This window comes from Cololabis saira, chromosome 3 (assembly GCF_033807715.1).
Source record: "Cololabis saira isolate AMF1-May2022 chromosome 3, fColSai1.1, whole genome shotgun sequence".
NCBI classification, from domain to species: Eukaryota; Metazoa; Chordata; class Actinopteri; order Beloniformes; family Belonidae; genus Cololabis; species Cololabis saira.
This window is the reverse complement of record NC_084589.1, coordinates 33,572,576-33,593,954: the sequence shown is the minus strand read 5'-3', so window position 1 is coordinate 33,593,954 and position 21,379 is coordinate 33,572,576. Positions and strand designations below refer to the sequence as shown.

Here is a 21,379-nt window from a genome sequence, read left to right as displayed (position 1 = left end):
TTTGCAATGTCTGAGTGATTTTTACTAGTGCCTGTGCACCATACTGGCAGGATAATCTTAGTGTAACTTGGATTTGTAATTTTTTTCTTTGTAAAATGTGGATATTCCCATTTCACATAATTGCCAGAGTCAAAAAGTCCTGTAATAGTGTCATTAGAGGACTTTCCTGCTCTGGGGGATGCGTGAATTCTTGCAGTTTCAGGTGTCCTGTTACCCAGATGTCTCTGGTTTCCAGGTTTTATGCTCAGCTATGCACACACGCTACTAGCTGCATATTTGTAAGACTGAAAATAGAGTACTTGACAACAACAAAAAAAACAAGAACACCACAAAAAAAGCAGTAATGGGAGGGCCAGTCACTGCACTGAAAAAGAGGCAGTTGGTAATAGTTTTGACTTTCAGTTAAAGGAGTCAGCATTTATCCAAAGTAGTTTCAGACTTTCCCTTTGAAATGTTTCATCCTCTGTGTGCTGAAATACACAAACACAAATGCTGAGTCAGAGAAGAGACTTCAGGAGGAGGTTGCAGACATGGGTGGAGGTTCTGCTTTCCAGACGGTGTAGACGTAGCATCGGGCCACACAGAGGCCTCCCTGTCTGTGATCGCAACCTGTTGCGGCCGTCTCTCTCTCTCCTGAGCTATGCAGAGAATGCTGGAAAAGGATTAGTGCATAGCTACTTGAGATCATTTGAAAAAATGAGATAGGGTGAGGTGGTGGAGGAATTACAGTGGAGGATGAGACGGTACCGCGCCACACTGATGATGTTTCAGTCCTTCTGCTTTGAACGCTGCATGACTTTTACACTGAGTTTAGGTTCAATAAAAAAATAAAACACGGTCACAGTCATTTCCTTATTTGTGTTTATTTGCTGTGTATGTCATACACAAATCTCTTTGACATAGAAACTAATGGTCTTGTATACATGAAAAAAAAGGAAAATCAGAAATTAAAGAGCCACTTTGTAAACATGCAACCAAAGGAGATAAAAACAGAAATCCGTCTGGGTCAACGTTTGGTTAAAAAGTGTGATGGCAAACAGAAAATAACATCAAGGTTGCAAAAAGTTAATCCATCACGTATAAATGTACTGGGCCCATGAGTTTGGTAACACTCCTCACTTCGTCCTCAGTCTTGTGCACATTTTAGTGGCAACCTCTAGAGCAAGCTATGGGAATGACCTTTCATGGAGATAAAGTGAGAACCAGTGGAGAACTGATGAAGTGAGGTAGGATCTGTGGTTATCAGTGAGGGGAGGGCTGCGTCAGCCTCCCCGGCGTGTTTCCATGAGCCAGCTGGGGATGTTAAACATCTGTAAACAGCCAGATGGTGAAAGTGACTCCCTAAAACATTTAACAGCGGTAACTCACTTGGTAAATGTTACTTTGTGAGTTTTTCTGCTTCTTCTTGTCTTGAAATAAATACATTGAGATTTAAGATCGCTTGCCAAAGTCCGGTACTGTGCTCCCAAGATGGAACATTAACTGTCTTTTCTTTTATTTCCCACGTTTATTATTTTTGTGAATCATGGGCTTACAGTGACATTTGAACAGGCATGAAAATAAATGACTGTCACAAGTGATTGAAGCGTTAAACACTGACTTTATCCAAGGGTTTAAAAACAAAAAAAAAGAAAGAAAAATGATGACAGTCACCGAGCGAGCGTGGCTCCTCGTCGTCTGGCGTGCAGACGCTCAGTTTTGAACATAATGTGAGATGAATCTCCGGAAAGTTACAGTTCTATCTTTCAGTTCCTCTCCCTGTCCAGTTCAGTGCATTAACAACCCCACAGGGGCGCCTCATGTTTGTTCCAACGCCTGCGTTTAAGGAGTATAAAAATAAAAAAAAAATAAAAATAGAGCAACACACAAACTAAACTGGGGCAGATTCATATGAGGTACTCACGGTTCACTTCACACTCACACAACAATTTCAGTTTCCTAGGTTACAAAAATCACAGCTGAGTGGTTTTTTTCTAGTCATTTAAGGGCAGGGTCGGTGTCACAGACACTAACCTGTAAGTGTGTCTGATTAACTAACACCTCACAGATGATTTCATATCAACTCCTCATCTGGTTCTTGAATAATGTCCACTCCACATGCACGCACACAAGTTTGCTGGGAGAAACGGCTCCTTTGTCCCAGTAAGAGCGGCCTCTGCTCACACAACACGTCCATAGGATCTACGAATGCCTCACATCAGTTCGACATGATAAAACTATTAGGAGTTGCTGTTCTCTCATTTGAAAAAGCAGTCTCTGGACTCAAAAGGAGGAAAATGACCTTTAAGTGACCTTAAGGACACTCATTTAAAAATGCACAATAAAAACAAAGACATTTTGAAGGCTGCACCTCTGCATGATGAGACTCAGCTATTTTGACCTGCACGGCTGCATGAAGCAAAAACACAGAACTGAGTACAATGTGATGAACTTTACAGTAAAGAAAAAAAATGGAAGTAGAGAGCAGTAGTTTACTGTTATTTTTAAAGGCATTTACTGTCATTTATTCAACAGCATATTACTGTATTTTGAATCACAGTGAATAAGAGGAATAACAGATTTGATGTCATTTACACTGTTTGCCAACATTTTGCTGTCTCTTAGCAACAGGTCACAAATTTAGCTTATTTCACATCTGTGCTTTTTTATCTTATAATTGGCTGTGAATTTAAAAAAGTAGAAAACCAAAACCAGCTTCGGTGTAAAATATTGAAATGTACATTAACACTAAAGAAAGTCACTAAAAGAGAATGCTTAGAGAATATTAATTGTATAAAAACTTTTTTAAGTTATTGAAAATTGTAGACAAGTCTCACAAGTTTGCTGTCTTAAAAATGGAAAACAAAGTTAAATTTACTGACGTATGTGACTGCAGAGATCGAGTAACCCAGCACACTCACAGTGACGGAGTGGGGTCTGTTTTCGTACTAAAACTGATTTATGGTGATAATTACCAGTTATTTACTTAGTTGTGAGCTTAAATTTAAATTCAAGAGATTGGCATTTAACAGTAACGTAACATCTGATGAAACACAGCAATATGCTGTTTTATGTTGTAAATGTACAGCAATGCCTCGGGTAAATGTGTGAATATCCCTTTGACTCTTGGCAGCAGCAAAATTAGAAAGCGAGCATCTGCACAAGCAGATACTAAACCTGCTGATGTTGCTGAACGCCTCCCTGTTTCTTGATGCATATGTGCTTATGTTCTGGTTTACAGTTTCATGAAAAGAAAAGACATCAACAAAACTTTGCAGATTTGCAGCACTCCACGGCGCAATAGATCCTTAACTGAGGTCCTTAAATTAAACCGTTGACTCCTTGGGTCCTTCCTGAGCGGCGTTCTTGCACCCGTAAAGCCACTTGATGACACGAGCGTTCCTCTCGATGATTGACACCCCGGTGGGAAGCTGTTCAGCCAGCTCCTCCTCAAAGAGTCCGTCTCCCGAGTGGCGGGAGAACTCGCTGGGCTCCGAGCCGCCACAACCGTCCCCCCCCACGCTGCGGAGCGCCAACGACAGCGTGTCTATGGAGCTGGCACCGGAGAGGAAGTTCTCCCTGCCGAGGCGCTCTATCATGTCCATGCCCAGCCCGCAGAAGTCGAAGAAATGCTTCTGCTCTGACAATACTACCGAACAGTGAAGATACAACTCCGACTTGGAGCGCTGCAAGCTCCCGAACGGCCTCCTGCGAGCTGGCGGGGAGGCGCGCTTCCAAGGGTCATTTTCATCGCTGTGGTTACTTGAAAGGTTGCCATTGTTGATAGCACCGTTCACTCGTTCGCTGCTACTCGTAGTAAACCCGTTCCTCGTGTGTTCAAGTTTGCAGCTAAACCCAGGGCTCGGGAGAGACGCCGGGCTTCGCTCTTGGTCGGTTTTGCTTGATCTCCTGCTCCCTGGTCCTCCATCCGTGGCATCTTTGTCATTAGTCCAAGACATGCGAGATTCTCCGTCGCGCGACGGCGCTTTTTCCTCACCGATCACCATCTTCTGGACTCTGCCCTCGCCTCCACTACCCTTTTCTCTCATCGAACCCTGAAAGAGGCGGCGGACAAAGCTGTAGCCCTTCACCTCCACGTTATTGTTCTCCCCTCCCGCAGCATCGCTGGGGCTTTTACACTCCTTCTTCTGCCGATAGATGAGCAGGGAGTCTGGTCTCAGCATGCGCTTGCCCGTACTCCTCCTGAGCACGGGAGCGCTGTGAGGCGCCACCAAGCTGCTGAATCCCGGCGTCCTGGGACTGGGGGGCATCACATTATTCACGTTGCTCCTGTTATGAGCCTCGACATCAACAGAAGTCCTCCTGTTCTCCTTTTTGGCATCGTCATTGTCATTTTTATCTCTTGAGCTGAAAGAGTCGGAGAATGTAGAGAAGGGGGTGTTGGACGAGCGGCGCGGAGGGAGGTGAGGGGTCAGGCTACCGGGGACGGAAATCGCCCGGCGTGGCTGCGGAGGCGGGGTGGCGCAGGGCACGAGCACAGGTTCCTGCTTGGTGTTGATCACCTGCTGGCTCTTGACATATTTGGCCTTGTCCGCCTCGAGCCTCTCCACGGCGCTGATGGAGCGGCCGTGACCTCCTCCGTCGATCTGCCTGCGCAGGTAGTCCGGACCCTTGTTGAGAAGCCTCAGAGGAGACGGGGATCCAATCGGCGTTAGGGGTTTCATGTTCCTTCACCAAGCTGGGGGAGACATCCAAACTGCAGTTCCTAAACTAACTCACGGCTTCCGGTCTCCCACGGAGAGCAGTTGTTGGCTTTGGACGGGGATCTAAGAGGAGACGACTGAGGCGTCTCTCATTCCTGCTCTCGTAGCCCTTAAATCTTTCTCAAAGGGTGATAGACAAGTAGCAATTCAGGAGACCACAGAGTCCAAGTTTGTTGTGATGTTTTCTATAGTTAGCGTAAGGCCTTTCGTTTGGGTGGTGTAAGAATCCAGACAAATTGATATCTCTGTCCGGTATTTATACAGGCATTCAAATAGACTGGTGGGGAACAGGGAAGTCCTCTTGCTTGTCGGCCAACTGCACTCCTAAATGAGATGTTCCTGCCCACAGTGCAGCAAAAATAGCAGGCAGGGTGCTGCTTCACCGGGTTGGCTCGTCCTCCCCCACTTTCTGTCTTTTTTCAAACAATTCCCTCCACTGCTGCTCTTTTCAGTGATGGCAGAAATGAGATATAATGGCCTCAAATATTTGTTTTGTGCAGGCCGTCAGAGGGACGCCGGGTCAAGAGTTTTATTGTTTGGCGCCCGTCATGGTTGAGTTGACCTGAGGGTGGCCGGCACCAAAGCACTTGGCAGAGTTGATGGACAGATTGCGGAGAAGCAGATCGGGTCCTCGTCCTCACCTCACCTGGACAGACCCTGGGGAGAGACAAAGAGAGGGAAAGAGGAGTTTTAGTGTAATGCGCTGCTGTGCGGGGCGGGCGGCAGAGACCAGATGGCAGGAAGGTCAGTGGTCCCTGCAGCTCAGCTCAGAGTGTGCTTATTTAAGGCCACGGGAAGTATGTATGGACCAGACAGAAATATAGAGATGACATGCTTGAGCATTTCATGCCCATCATGAATAAACAGATGTAACAGTTTGCGTTGTCCAGACAGGATGATGACATGTTTGCTCTTGCAGGAAGACGGACAGAGCCATTATCATTGTTCATGGCTGCAAATACAGCATCCTACTTTATTGATCATTGACAAAATATGGAAAGCAGATTAGCTTAATAATAATAATAATAATAATAATAATAATAATAATAATAATAATAATAATAATAATAATAATAATAATAATAATAATAATAATAATAATAATAATAATAATAGTAATAAAATGTTTTTAAATGTAGAAACCATTACACTCTCCATAAAAGCAATCTTAAGAAGTACAAATCTTTCAGAAAAATCAAAATGTTCAAACAGATCTATGGAGCTGATCAATTTTACATCCATCCTGAAAACTTAAACAAGACTGATGTAATGCAGAAACAGCTTCCTGAACACTGATAAAGTGACAACTCTCACAGGCAAAGTTATTCAAATGCAGTAAAAGTTATAATGTATAAGTGTTTGTATGTTTAAGTGTTTCTTAATCAATACTATATCTATTCATGTTTTTCCCCCTTTTTCCCCCCTTTTGATCTATTATTTATTTATTTTTATTTTATTTTTATTATTTTATTTATTTATTTATTTTTAAATTTTTTTTTATTATTCTAACCCATTTTTCTTATTCTTTCTAGGGGACAAGGGGATGGGAGGGAGAACGGGGAGAAAAAGTTTGCTTTGTTGCCTGTAACAGTGACTGATGTTTGTGTTGTTGGAAACTGCAAACAAAAATCTAATAAATACATTTAAAAAAAAAAAAAAAAGTTATATTCTACTATGATATTTTACATTTCTTCTTACATAAATGTATATCGCTTTTGCATTTCGTGTCTGTTCTCATGCTACATGACGACTCAGAGAACTAAGAGCGGAAATACATGCCTGCAGCAAACTAGGCTTTGAATATATTTAGCGTGAAAACATCCCAGCGCGGTTATCATGTGTCTGCGTACTCGTGTGTATGTGCATGCAGTGAGGGATATATGCATGTCTGCTCTAATTTTGAACCCATGAGCTTCCAGCATGAAGCTGCCCTGTGGATGACAGAGGGCTGTACGCACAGGAAGGAGATTATCAAACCTTTCTCTGACACCATTTCTCAAATATATCGTGTGCTGTGTGCAAGTGAAGCAGAGAAGAAGTCTTAAAAACTTAAAACCGCCATAAACACCCGGAGGCGCAGGTGGCGACCGGGCCGTCTGGGATGATAAACGCTCATTGTGCGGTGCGAGACAGCAGGAGGGTGTTATATTATTGTTGTTGTTGTTGTAATTGTTCCCTCAGGTCAGCTTCAAGTGTTATCAAAAGCTATTTCAGCGTTTCCGTTACAAGAACTGAAACAATGAACAACAAGGACGAACAGTTAGAATGAGCTACATGAAATTACAGATAGCTGAACACATGCAGACACGTCTGCCTACGCTTCTGTCTCAAACACATCCATCCATTATCTATAACTGCTTCTCTCTACTCAGCGTCACGCTGGAGCCTATCCCAGCTGTTTCTGGGTGAAAGGCAGGGGTACACCCTGGAAATGTTGCCAGTTTTCTTTTGTTATATATGATTTATAAATTAGTAAGCAGTACAGCCTATTGACTGAGATATTTTAGTTTAAAGAAATATGTTGGTACTCTGATACAGGGTATTACGGCCAGATGGAAGAAAAAAAATCTACCTAAAATCATGGGAATAAAGTTGCAATATTACCAGATAAAAGTGTGTATCATTTGTACTCAGAAGCTGGAAACTTCAGCAAAGTTTCAATGCTTGAACGCCCAGATTGGCAGATTTTCAACCAGATTCTTTACTCGGAGGATAAGACAAGTTTCTTCTTCATTTCTCCATATTTGCTAAATAATTACAATTTAACCTTCTATAAATGACTCTTTTTCCACATTAAGTTTGACATGGCTGCTTTCTTCCCTACTAAACACACAAAAAAAACACTGCAGACACTTTAGAGGCTGAGCTAACGTTTCACCATAAACTGCTTCAATCCGCCTCCACACCCCTCACAGAGCCTGTCAAATGCCACTATAAATTACCTGAGGAATGGGGGGCACTTGGCACACTAGTCTGCTTTTCCAGATGTTGAAGCCCGGGAAAGTCAGCCATTGTTTAGGTAGAGTTGCGGGAAAAATATCCCACAACAGGTGTGATCGGAGTGGGCAGGAGGCAAGAAAAATGGGTGGAAAACGAGGAGGAAGTGGGACTGGGGGTTTCAGATTGTGGCTTAGGTTGTCAGGCATTTATGAGAGGTCCCACGTCTGAAACAATCTGTTCCCCATCTGAACACTAAATCAATAAAAAATAAAAAAAAAGGCTCCAATCTAATGATGTTGGGGCATGAAAGTAAGTTATGCGACTTTTAAAGTTATTAATGCAGATGTTTGCTTTCTAGTGAAAATGACATACAATAAATAAATATATGTTTATAATGAAACTCAATGCCACAGAGTTACTGATCATAACCATGAAAGCTACAGAAATATGGGCGATATCTGTTCTTGCCCCACTTACGAAACCTTTCCCATAGCCCTTTGCGCAAAGCCGGAGTGCAATAATTGAATCTGACATTAAGAGCCTGAGAGTAACCAGCCACTTTCAGAGGTTATCTTTTGCTCTCAGTGCTATCTTCAAAATCACGTGAGGAAAACACGGGCCGCGGTGCGAGCCGTTCCCTGAGAAAGTACATATACACATTACTTTGATTAGATGTAAAATAGATTTATGTAAAAACAAAGTAAACCGGAGAGAAAACACCACTGACCCTACAAGCATATTAGTACCCAGCATCCTCTCCTGTGATCTTGAAGCGTGAGAGTTGGTTTGAGTTTCTCTTGAGTTTCATGAGCTCCTTTTGTCTCACTGTAGGTTATCATTAACCTCTGAACTCCTTTCTTCTCTCATCTCTACAGTGAATAACACCCCAGCTTCTCCTTCTTGATGTTACTGAAGCTCTCTCTCCGTCGCTCTCGTACCTCCCTTTCATTTCCCTGCCTTCTTGTATGCATGCACACGGCTGGCCTCCCTCTCTATTTCTCTCCCTGTCCAACTTAATTTAAAATTTTTACCCATCGTCACAAGCTTTTGTCCTGCTCAACCCAGCAGGCTTTTTCTTCTTTTTCAAATAAAGAGTTTTTTTTTTAAGTAAACCATTTCTGTTCATACACTGACCCAGTTCTTGTATTAGTATATGTATATGGTATAGATAATGAACCAAAGTTTTGCAAGAGAAGTCATCAGGTTAAATTGGAGTCACACTTTAGAGATTAATTCATGGTATATACAGGACTGTCTCAGAAAATTAGAATATTGTGATTTTCTGTAATGCTGGATTCATTACAAATCAACTGAAATATTGCAAGCCTTTTATTATTTTAATATTGCTGATCATGGCTTACAGCTTAAGAAAACTCAAATATCCTATCTCAAAAAAATTGAATATTCTGGGAATCTTAATCTTAAACTGTAAACCATGATCAGCAATATTAAAATAATAAAAAGCTTGCAATATTTCAGTTGATTTGTAATGAATTCAGAATGTATGACATTTTTGTTTTTTTAATTGCATTACAGAAAATAAAGAATTTTATCACAATATTCTAATTTTCTGAGACAGTCCTGTATATAAAAAATGCAGAATAGTTTTATAAAGAAAGGTGAGGCATGATAACAGTTAAAATGCTGGCGAAAGATATCCAGGTTGCACAAATGAAAAAGGATGAAAAACTGCAACTCAGGTTCTTTTTCGGGGACTAGCTCTATAGTACCTGGATGTTGCATGTGACACAGATAACATGTATGCACAGAGAAATGACAAACATCCTGTTCTGAAGTTATCCCTGCAACAAGCAGCACATAAATATCAACCAGCAACCTCTTGAGAGCGTGTGGCCCCTCTCATAAGCCCTCAACCTCTCTGCTCTTTAATGAAACTCCTTTGTCTGTCTGTCCCGTCTCTTCCCTTTCCTCCCTCCCTCTTGTCCTCTTCGTGTTGGCCCAGCCTGCAGGGGAGGCTTAGCTGCCCCCATGCAGTCAAAGAGGAACCAGATGTTTGGTGTCATCCCACATCAAGACTCTGGGAGATCCCTGACAGAGACTTGTCATGGCCTCGCTGTGTCTTTTTAATCATCTGCATTGTCTGGGCCACCTGGATCTGACTGTGGGAGCACCGAGGAGGCCACATTTAGATGTTATCAGTTACACTGTCAGGTGAAAGCGTGCAGCTCTTCTTCTCTTTGTCATGTGAAAGTGGTGCCCCCAGAAAGAAAGTAAACACAGGAAACCCGCAGAAGAGAGTCCGCAGATGAAAACTCTCATCGACGCTTAAGGGGGCCTTTCCGAAGACAAACCGGGAGGCCTCGGATCAGAAGGTTAAAGGAAGTGCCACAGAGGATTTTGTATATAGAGACATAAACATACGATAAGGGGTTAATAAATTCACTCCTTTTAATCTTTTGGGAATGTATCCAGCACGCTTGGCGGTCTAATTAAGCTTTTGTGCAGATGAGGGGCATCTGCTGATGACAAGCAACCAACTGGCCACCTATAAGAAATAACAAGGATGACACGGTGTGACAGTCGTCACTAATTGGCTGCAACGTCTGAACGTTGAGACGCTAACCGGAGCTCTGTCTCAGATGCATTTATGCTCTGACGAAGCATCTGCAGGCATCGATTCTTTGGGGCGTGAATGAGAGTGTCTGCCTCTAACGAGCCGTGATTCACGACTCTGTACGCTTCGGACATTAACCGGCACTTCAGACACACACTAGCCCCTTTCACACAGCCAGTTCGAGGCGGGAACGTTGCGCCTTTAAGCCGCCTCGCTGTTCTGTGTGAAAGTCACGGAGGCGGAATGGGGGGGCCAAGTGGCCCCACCAATAAGCCGGCAGCGGAGGTAGTCACAGAGCCGAAACGGGGTCTGTGTGAATGACACAGCCGGCATGCCGGCATGCCACTAGACGCTGACGCTGTCGTCACGCCTCTGATTGCGGAACGCCGGCATGCTGTGTGAATTTACAGACGGGAGCGGCGTTATGCCGGCGTTGTATGGTTCTGTGTGAACCAACAAAGGCGGCGTATTGGCAGGACTTCTTTACACCAATATTGCGGAATCTCTGTGTGAAAGGGGCTACAGTCTTCAAGAAGTCTGCCATGGAGTAGGGTGGAGAAGAGGAGGCGTCTTCTTCTATCCTCTAAACAAAGGGACACGCCGGCCTTTCTCTGCATTATTAATGGCCCCCAACAATGGGCCCCCTCCAGGTCTAGAGATAAGTGTTGACCTGGCTACTCTGCTTCATTAGTCAGGGAGGGGAAAAGCACAACATAGTGACAATAAAAAGTAAGAATGGAGCCGTGGGGGTACCTAAGTTACTGCCCCCCTCAGTAAACAAAGATGGGCAGATACGTCCCATCATCACTGAGGTCTTCAACTCCATTAACAACTGGGTCTACGGCTGAGAATCCCCCCCCCCGGTCATGTGGAGAGGCAGCAGGGCCACCTGGGACGACTTCAGGGACCTGGACCTGAGCAGACCACACCCCAGGACCGTACAGGGGACAAGATGGCCCCTCACCTCAGTGCTACTGCTCTTTTGTCATTCAAAGCAAATCGTTGCAGGGACAGCTGAGCACCGGCTCAAAATGCAGAGGAGCTGTACAGCAGCATGCTGGGTATTTGTGCAGTCACATGTGGCTGGAGGAAGACCAAGTTCAGGAGTGAAAAAAGCCAGCAAATGAACTGAAAAACGTAATTAGAAAAGGGTACGTTTACACATAGCCGGGTATTTACAAAAACTGATATTTTCCCCTCTACGTTTTCAAAAATATCCTCATTTACACGAACCCGCATGAAAACGCTGTTAAGGTGCTATGAGCAGCCAAACCTGCAGGGGGCAGTGTAACGAGAAGTATAAAGTCATGGAAGCCAATCGGAATCCTGGAAAAAAATATCAACAAATGACACGTGTGAAGCCTGAATAATATGGTTCCGCGTTAAATCGACGGCGTAGCCTACGTACGGTGCGCGTCGCCGCGTAACCTACGCCGTAGCTCTGCGTTGGTGTAACGCGGAACCATAAATCAGCCTTGACTGCCAGTTACTTCCAAGACGGAACGAGAGTCTTTCGTTTGGAGTGACAGAGAAGTGGAGTTACTTTTCAGTGTGACGTTAGAATATAAAACAGTTAAAATACAAGAAAATATTGACGGTGGCCAAACAAATTGTAAACACAGGTCGCACACATGATGCTGGTGACGTTTCTGTTGCATAATGTGACATTCTGAAGCCTAAATCTCAGTTTTCCTCCGTTTTCCTCTGTTTAGACGCAAACGTGAAAACGGAGTTTTTGAAAATCTCCACTTTGGCCGGAGTTTTCAGAAATGATCGTTTTTGGGGGCTTTGAGCTCCGTTTTCATGTAAACGAACGGCCAAAACGCATGAAAACGCCACAGTTTTTGCTCCGTGTAAACGGGGCCTAAGTATTTAAATATTCTCCTCCACACTTTTAGCTCTTTATCAAAAATTGTAATCCATTAGGGCTGGGATAATAATTAAAACAGTAATCAGCATGAGATTTCAGTGACTATGTCATTTGTGATGTGGTGAAACTGCAGTAAAACCGGGATTATACTGAAAGTCGGGCCTTTTATCAGCGCTGTAACACAAGGGCTGAGCCTCAACAGATAAGTAAACAGATAAAATGTTCACGTTTATTCTTGCTCTTATCAACACACTGGTGGAGTTCCTCTTTCTGTAAGGCTCAGGAAGGGTGCTGTTGTTGTTATGAGTCACTATTTGCCCTTTTAGCTGCAGCTATTAAAGAAAAAGGAGCGGCCCACAAGCTTTCCAACGCAAAGTCTGAAATGAACTTTCAAAACCGACCACACATTTGGCCCAAAGCGTCATGTTAGATTGATTAAAAGCGGAAGAAAGACAGCGTGATCATCATGCAGAGGCCCAGAGTCATTTTGAATGGACCTTGTGACCTGTTATCTCTCTTCCAGGTGTTTAATGAACGGAAATCAAAGCATCCACATGGAAACAGGGACACCTGAACCTGCTTCCATGAACCGGAACGTTCAGCTGAGCTGACCTCGCTGCAGACCAGTGACCTGCTCATGGATCAGTCCACGTACTAACAGGAAGATTAGAAAATATACAAAAATTGTCCACAAAATGTACTAAATGATAAGAGCCAAACAACCAATTAAGCCAAAGAGCCAAAAATAGATTTTAGATCATTTATATTGGGGTTTTCAGTAGCACTGCTCCTTTTCTTACTCAGTTTTAACTGATGTGTCTTTTTTCTCTATGGTTTATTCAATAAAGGATGACCTGTTGGAGATAGGAAAGTGAAGAAGACCATTGTCGACTGCTCTTTAAAAATGACTGGTTTTTAAAGCAGCTATTTTTTTGTTCAGAGGATCCTCCTCCAGGTGTGTAAGTTGTTTTTAACACTGTCTATGATCTATGTTTTGCTGCGTCATTCTCTCATTTTCTTGTCCGTGATGACTTTCTTAAGTTAGTCACTTCCGAGATGTCCAGTTATTCTGGCCGGTTTCATTTAGTTACTCTTTGCCACATCTTAAAAGTAACTAAATATTCCTTCAAATCAAACTGAAACTGATGTTTTAAGAACATTTTGATATTATATATTGATGTAGAATCAGAATCAGAATGAAATTCATTCGCCCAGTTTGTGCAAACAAACCAGGAATTTGATTTGTCAGAGTTTGTCTTTTATGGTTCAATGAAATAAATAGAAAGAAAGAAAGAAAGAAAGAAAGAAAGAAAGAAAGAAAGAAAGAAAGAAAGAAAGAAAGAAAGAAAGAAAGAAAGAAAGAAAGAACTCAAACACGTACACTATATACAAGACAGAACAAATCTGCCAATCTAGTATACAGTTTCTATTTGTTTGTGTTTTGCTTCTGCTTCAACACGTTCTCCTTATTTCCATGTTCTGTAGTTGCTTTCTTTCCTATAGCTTGTGTCTCTGGTACATTTTGCTCTGGTTTTGCATTTTCCTTTCACACCTGAGGACAGTCTGAGCTTGTCTTCCCCTGCTGCTCATTCACAGTTACCTCCTTCTGCAGGAACTCAGCCCAGTTTTCCTTTGTTCACTGAACGATCGCCGTCTTCTCTACGAGTTTGATTTACGATCCGGTTTCTTCCTCTACTCGAGTCCTGCTCTCTGCCTCTGCTTGCTCTATGTTTTTATTTTTTCTAATGTCCCTTTAGGCTATACTGTGACTGCAGAACCTTCATTTTGTTCAATAAAATAATTCTTTATCGACCCCTAAAGGGAAATGAAATTCCATTTTATTTAAAACCTTCAGGAGATGTGACAGGTAGTCTATCATTCAGTGGTTTAATATCTGGTAATCAGTGAGCATTTGCGGCTACATCTGATTACGGCTTAATATGCCTTTAAAATGTGTGATAAATTCTGACAAAGAGGTCTCCATGTTCTCTTCAGAGTTTGTTATCCCATCTGTCTTTTGTTTTCTGGTTATCATTTAAATAAGGCTTATATCACACTGACTGGGCCTGTTTATATATGACTGGTGCCTTTGGATGTGGACTTTTTGTGCACGTGTCATTTGTGTAGGAGGAGATTATGTAGTGAGAGGTGAACTAAGTGTAGTGAGGGAGATCTAAGTTTGTACACCGAGCATCCAGAGCTGGCTTAAATCAAGCCGAGACCGCAGCTCTGGACATCATTGTTTTGTAAATTATGATCACCGCTGCTGCTCCCTCCACATGCCAGCATGGCTTATGTGACCAGCAATGCAAACAGCAGTGACCTGTAGTGTGTGTGTGTGTGTGTGTGTGTGTGTGTGTGTGTGTGTGTGTGTGTGTGTGTGTGTGTGTGTGTGTGTGTGTGTGTGTGAGTGCACAGTCCTGAACCGGGAATGCACAGTGTGCAGCTCAGGGTAACACGGACCCCTCCCAAAAAAAAAAATAAAAGGGGGAAAAAAGTCCTGAAGTTGTTTATACAGTGCAGCAGAGAGGCATAAATCTGAGCACATCCCTCCGTCTCTTCCAGTATTAAATTATGAAGCTCTGTTCTCTCCCTGTGAACCCTCATTAAACTCTCAGCTGGTGTGAATCCTCAGAGAGGCAGCTCTGACTGGCATGCTGCCAGATGTTGTATTTCACCAAGTCGGCACATTTTTCACACCGCCCGACTCAGGTCTGCGTCCACAGAGCGATAAAAGATGCATCGGTGGATGTTTGCATAGAGCAACTAAATGCCAAAACACAAAGCGGCGCCGTTAAAGAATACACCTGTTTCTCCTCTTTCACGCGGGCTAAAAGGAGAGAAAATTTGTGTAACATCAACACCCTTTATGGCTTCACACAGACGCAGCCGGGCTGCCAAAAGGGACGCCCGCCGCATTGGCAGAGTTATTCTAAACATATGTTGCTGATGTTAGCAGTAAAAGGTTAGCACAAACTTGTGAGTATTTGTGACAGAGCAGTTCGGGGTAGATCAAGGCTGAAAGCTGCTCCAGCTGTGCTGCGTCCCCAAACACCGGGTCATCTGTGGCTGCCGTGCCAAACCCCATCCAGCCCCTCCTTCTGTCCAACAACACCCTCTCCACCACTTTAAATGTGTCAGCATTGATTTTTCTATTTGGACTGAAGAGCAATGTGCACGAGTATAACTTCTCGCTACATAAAATGTTCCTTTTTTTTTTTTTTTTTACATGCATCTGGACAAAAAGATAAAAGATCCTCAGTCACGGTTTTCTTGTAAAACACAATGCTTTTTTTTTTTTGTTGACGTCATGAACGAACGCTCTTAAACCCCCAGGTTTTAAATCTTTCATGTTTCTTCATAAATAAACACGACTAAGTGAAGAGCGAGTGTTTAAGCATAGTTATCAATTATTGACGGTTTCCCAGTCAAAACGCTAACACAGCTCTTCTGGTGCGTCACGACCGGGTGGCTGCAGCTTCGTTACACTCGACTGACGCAGCGGAAAATGTTCCATCGCTAGTTTACAGCTTTGTTCTGTCCCATGAATCCCGGTGACAAATAAGGACACAAACAGCTTCCCAAATTCAAGCCAAAGGGGTGAAAGCTGGGCTGCAGGAGAACACAGCCGTATCGACTTTTGCGTGACCTCCGCTCCACATGGAGTACACGTGGAAATGCAATAGGCCATATACACTGTTGCCCATTTCATTTGGAATAAAAGATTGATTTATTTTTTACCCTATTTTCATTAAATGAGGAATAAAACAGCAAAAGTATCCCAACTTTATGGGCAGCAGTGTTTTTTTGCTTAAATCTAAGTGGGTCAATTTTTTGCTTTACTCTCAAATGCTGTTTAGCTGATTCAGACAAAACTTGGAAAAGATTGTGATTTGTACTGAAATAAAGCCTTTCAGAAGTTGCCATGTTCATGTACATGATATTAGTAAAAACAGTTTGCATTAGCCTGATTGAAATCAGAGATTTAAAATACATGTAAACCTCTTAGTCTGACTAAAACAAAGCTTCTCATGGTCGGGCTAACACAACCAGATAAGCTAGGCTGATCTAGGAACGTAAACGTTGGCGCCCTGAGGATGCTCCACAGCTTCTCCCCTTGACTAGTGGGAAAATACACATCAGGGAGACACAGGGAAGAGAAACAAAAGTGTATAGTGAGCTGTAAGTCTGTCCACTCCACCTTTCACCACTGTTCCACTGAACGCCACCAACTACACCAAAGATTTATGTCAACATGGGAAGCTGAAAGCAGGAACTATTGAGGCAGTCTGACATATTAGGTTGGTAAATTGATTTCCTTTACATGCGTGCATACTGGGACATGGAAGGGAGTTCAGTGAAACAGTCATGTCAAAGGTGGAGTTGTAGCTCAAATAAACTCCATGTAAACGTCCTCATTGTAACCTTCAGAAGGATGCGGGCCAAATATAACTTTTTGTGAGATACATTTTCAGCAAATTAGGTTAAAAAATGAGGAGAACAAGAAGAAGAACATGGGTGGATTTGATGAGTACTGAACATTGGTGTGAAATCCCAAACAGATCCCTGGTACTCTTCCCAAACCGGACTTTATCCAACAACTCCACTTATCCTGGAAATTTCAAATTACAAGAAAGGAATCACCCACAATCTCTTACACAAAGACCCAAAACTAAGCTCTCCTGTTTTTCCTCACTGCCATCTATGCTTAGCTGTTAACCTCCGCTGAACCAGCCAGCTGTCCTTCCTCATTACCAGTCAACCGACCTGCTTTCCCGCTTTTAGCCCCCCGAGTGCCGTGGAAAGAGACCCCTCCGTTCGTCCCTCCTCTCCTCCTTTGCTTCTGTCAGAATCTGAAAACATCTGGAGGACTCTGTGGAGCTGTGGATCCACGGCTTTCCCCCCTGCGTGGAAGGGAAACGTCCAGGCCTGTGTCGTCTTCCTCACGGACGAGCGGACACAGCGTGGCACGGCTGAGCGTGATGGGATGTGGCAGAGCTACAGAGGCGCCCGATCGGGCTGTGAACAATTACCGTGATGTGAGAGCAGCGGTGAGAAGGGCTGCTCTCACAGCTGTCACCCACTCACGGGGGACTGTCAGGAGATGGAGATATGTCAGATCATGTTCGCTGATTTCGTTGCCCAGATGAATTATGGCCTGAGTCACGCCCCCGTGGAGATGGAAGTGAGATAACATCAGCAACTGGGCTCAAGTCTCCAAGCGTGACAAGATACGTTATAATTGTGATTCTATCATTTCAAGTTGGATTCAAGCGTTTTTGCTGGACATTTGGATTTTTCTGCAAACATGAAGGTTGCTTGAAATGAAATGACATGAAAGTGCGAAAAGCTGCTCAAAAGTGACTTCTTTAGGAGAAATATGGCTTTTGCTCTTCAAATTGTTACTTCAGCGATGATTCCATACCCTGGTGTTTACAAAACAGAAAGAAATACCAGCTTGGGTCATAGATGGTAGGTTTACCTTCTCCTTTCAGCCAGTGGTCTTTTGCAAGAGTGGGTATTACTTTATCACCGGCTACCTGCCAGTTTAGGAGAAGAGTTTTTTTTGTGTTTTTTTTCTTTAATTTTTCAATTCTTCCTCTTTTACAACGAGGCCTTCTTGAAAACACTCACTACAGAAGTTCCCACAGACACAATGGTCCAAACAAGGTGACAAGGGGCAGTAAATTTAAATTATAAGCTCGACAGCTTGTGTGAGAGCGTTTGAAGTCTTGCTCGGCTGTGAACGTCAAATGTCTAAAACCAGCTGCTGTGCAACAACAGAAACACACAGAAACACCCTCCTTTAACCCGGTGCCAGAGGGAAGATGATGTCATTAGCAGGGTACACTTCAACCCCCCCCCTCTAATTAGAAACTTGAGCTTCCCGCTATAAGTTGGGGGTCTTTACATGCAGACATGCAACAAAAGGAGGGGTTTAGCTAAACAAATGTTTGATGTTCCTCCTTTAAAGCTGTGTTTTCAACTCTGTTCTCTTTAGGAAAGTAAAGCCAAGCCTTAAAAGTTTTTTTGTGGTAAGACTGAACTTTAAGTGATAAAAAACACATGAGCGGCCCATTGTGAACTAAAACCATGAACTATCCTGTGGCTTCCGCTTGTTCTCTGCAGATGGCACTGATGTGGCTCAAACCAATTGGATTATATGCTTGTGCAATCTCAAAAAATAGCAAAGGGAACACAAAAAAAATGTGGGAAAATGGAACGATAAAGGGCAGAAAGAAGAGGAATCTTGGTGTGTTACTGTAGCTGCAGCAGACTGCACAGACGTCAAAAGGGATGTGAGTAAGTGTGACATGCAGCTCTTAAAATTCATGAAATCAACATGCTCTTGCAGGTTTCCCTCACTAACACCGTCATTAACATCCCTGCAGGTATTGTAAACTAAGCAACGAGGCGGAGGGTTGAATTGCATTTCATTTAGTCATGTTAATGATGTCAGGACTCCTGTCAACACCACAAAGGGGGACAGCGGCGTACAGATAGTATGCACCCTGGGGTTCTCTGCCGTGTAACTGGAGCAAGTGCTCCACTGGGGATTGGCATCCAACACAAACGTATTACTGATGGAAAATTAGCACTCTCCAGCATGAAATCTGTGGAGAAAAGGGGATTGTTTACAACCGCTCTGCACTGTAATTTTGCAGGTGGGTTTACATCTGAGTCAGTTGTAACCGGCGCTTAAACATGTGCAATACGAAGGATTGGTGTTGGGTGTAGGTGTTTATGGCCCATGACTCATTGTAGCTTTGACACTGCAAAAACTCATTTCTGAGAAAGTTAAAAATGCCTCGATTCAAGAAAATTAGAAGACTTTTTTTTTACTATTTTCATAGTTTTTTGGAACTCTGGTCCAGAAAATTGGCAGATATTTTTGCTTATACAAATCAATGTTGACAAGATTTGGGAATATCAGGCTTAGTTTTTAGACAGGCTCTTTTGCAAGACGGGTAGAATTTGAAAGATTCAAACTAAAGTTAAGGGCAGACCAATGAATCACTTGAAATGTAATTTTACTAACAGGCTTAAATGTGATGATCTTGGAAAATAGGTGGAAGCTATTTGTCTTTCATAAGCGGTCAATGAAATCTTCAACTTGGCAGAAAAGTGAGTTAACTCATCTGGGAAATAGTATTTGCTCAAAATCTCCCCAGCAGCTTCCTTGTTTTTACCAAGGAGTAGAATAAAAAGCGCACCTCTCCTGTCGAAAGGTAGGAATAAATCTTTGCCAGGTCCCGATCTGCACCAGATAACATGAATGAAACCCCCTGCTTCTGCTACTCCCTGACACGTGCTCACCTATGAATGTCAGGATAAATGTGTTTAGAAGACATGTGTGGTCTGTTTAGTCTGGTTAAAGTTGTTTATGCTCCTGACCCGGCTGCTGATCAGACCAGCTCGTGACGCTTACACAGACAGGCAGCGGCGGAGGGGTAGAGGTGGGTCAAGGTGGAACTGGCCCTCAGGCGTGATTGACTCCTGGGAGGAGACGCTCTTTAGTTTACAGAGTGAGTGGGTAGAACAATCCTTCCTAAGTAACTTTTGTTCCTTTGAAAGTTCTCAAGTAACACCTTCTTCCTCTTTGTAATGAGTTTGTACTAGTTTTTCCAAAAGACCTAGAGATCAAATAAGCTGACTGGTTGGAAAATGATTACTAAATCATCTCATTTTTGACTTTCCTTGTTAGATGTTTGTAAACCAGAGCCATCCTGTTTAAAATACTGTATTTACTGCAGATAGAAGTTGCTGTAAACTTGATGCCTCGTGATGACTGAGTCCAGTCATCTGTCTCACTGGTCTCATACCATGCAGCTATGCTGGTCTTGATTTACAGCAGGGGTCGACAGATGGGTTTACGCCGCACGTGATAAATTGGTGCACTTGTCAACTTCTTCAAAAATGTGTTTTGGATCTATTTCTGTTGTCTATATGTCCTGCTTTCTTGTACGTGGGCTGTTCAGCTACATGCAGCCGGACGTCCATCGCAGTCATACTGTCAGGGAGAAATTGCCTTATAGGGTACAAGCTGTAAACAGGCTGTAAAGATCTCAGATAAGAATTTTACCATGACAAACAGTGCTTATCCCGATAAAAAAAAAAGAGAAAAGGCACGTGCTTTTGGCCACTTTAGGTATTGACACTATTATAAATTAATGAGATCACGCATCTTGGTCTTAACTACATTATTATTACCGATGAGTCTCTCTGTGGTGGCATTGATTTACTGGACTATCGGAACCTAATCTGGCGCATAAACAGCCGGATTGCATAGATTGATCTTGGTCTTCCATTTGACTAAAAGTGACGTTTAAAAACAAATACACCACTAATTGAGAGAGGAATACTTAAAAGTCCAATACAATCGCACGGGATCCACAGCAGGCGCGTAAATTAATCTCACCTCCCGTGATCGGTCTCGGAATAAAATAAAAACTTTTCAGCTCAAACGTATCTCAGTTTAAAACATTAATCCGTAGCTCAGTTGCGTACCTCATTCGTTCATCGTATCCAGTCTTGTTGCTTTAGAAATCCAGTGAAGGTGCGGGGATCCCGGCGGTGACGGACTGACCGTGTTGCTGCGCTGTGCGCTCTGCTGGAGCCGCTGCGCTGTGCGCTGCTCCGGGACCAGACCCCCCCGCAGGAAGGAAGGGGTGGGCAGGTACCAGAGGTGCTGCAGAGAGCCTGCAAAGAGCCACCTAAACTACTCCACCCAGGGATCATCTTTTGTTTTAGGATGATCCATTTAATTGGTTCAACTTTTCTTTAAAGGGGACCTATTATGGCATATTATCTATTTTAAACAGGCCTTGAATGTCTTAAAAACAAGGTTTTGATTGTTTTTTCTAAATAAACCATGTCTTTATCTTCCCAGTCTCTAACCTTTTTTTTGACGATGCAGTTTAAACATAGTTTCAGTACAATGACAACCGAGAAATTGTTTGTTTGTAAATATCCATCTTTTTGGAACGCTGTTTTTTGTTTTTTGTTCTTGCTATTATTACAATATAATGTATTTTCTTGGTGAGAACTTTGAATAAGCCCATTTAGGGCTTCCTTTCTCACCTGCACATATTTTCATGCTTTTATGTTCATTTCAACTTTTGTACCGTTTTTATGTTGTGCAAATAAACAAATCAAAATCAAATCAAATCAATGACAGCAACTGATGTTCTGCACATAGAGTTTATAGCTATTGATAATTTGCAACTCCTGTCCCTAGTTGGGCTTTTCTAACAATAAAATACAATACAACAATATCTAGGACCTATAATA

At 42.9% G+C, this 21,379-nt stretch overlaps 1 protein-coding gene across 3 annotated transcripts; it reads right to left on the bottom strand.

The window, feature by feature from the left end:
• Positions 1-862: 862 nt before the first annotated feature.
• On the bottom strand, positions 863-20,690 carry fam110d (family with sequence similarity 110 member D). 3 transcript variants are annotated; one of them, XM_061717296.1, is made up of 2 exons: positions 20,597-20,690; positions 863-5,360 (listed from the first exon to the last, which is right to left on the bottom strand). In XM_061717296.1, exon 2 carries the CDS (start codon positions 4,662-4,664, stop codon positions 3,306-3,308), a length of 1,359 nt encoding a protein of 452 aa, XP_061573280.1. In that variant the 5' UTR covers positions 4,665-5,360; positions 20,597-20,690; the 3' UTR covers positions 863-3,305. The 3 variants fall into 3 exon arrangements, with proteins under 3 accessions (XP_061573280.1, XP_061573281.1, XP_061573282.1); XM_061717297.1 differs by lacking the exon at positions 20,597-20,690 and adding an exon at positions 16,856-16,990; XM_061717298.1 differs by lacking the exon at positions 20,597-20,690 and adding an exon at positions 8,371-8,418.
• Between the last annotated feature and the right edge of the window lie 689 nt (positions 20,691-21,379).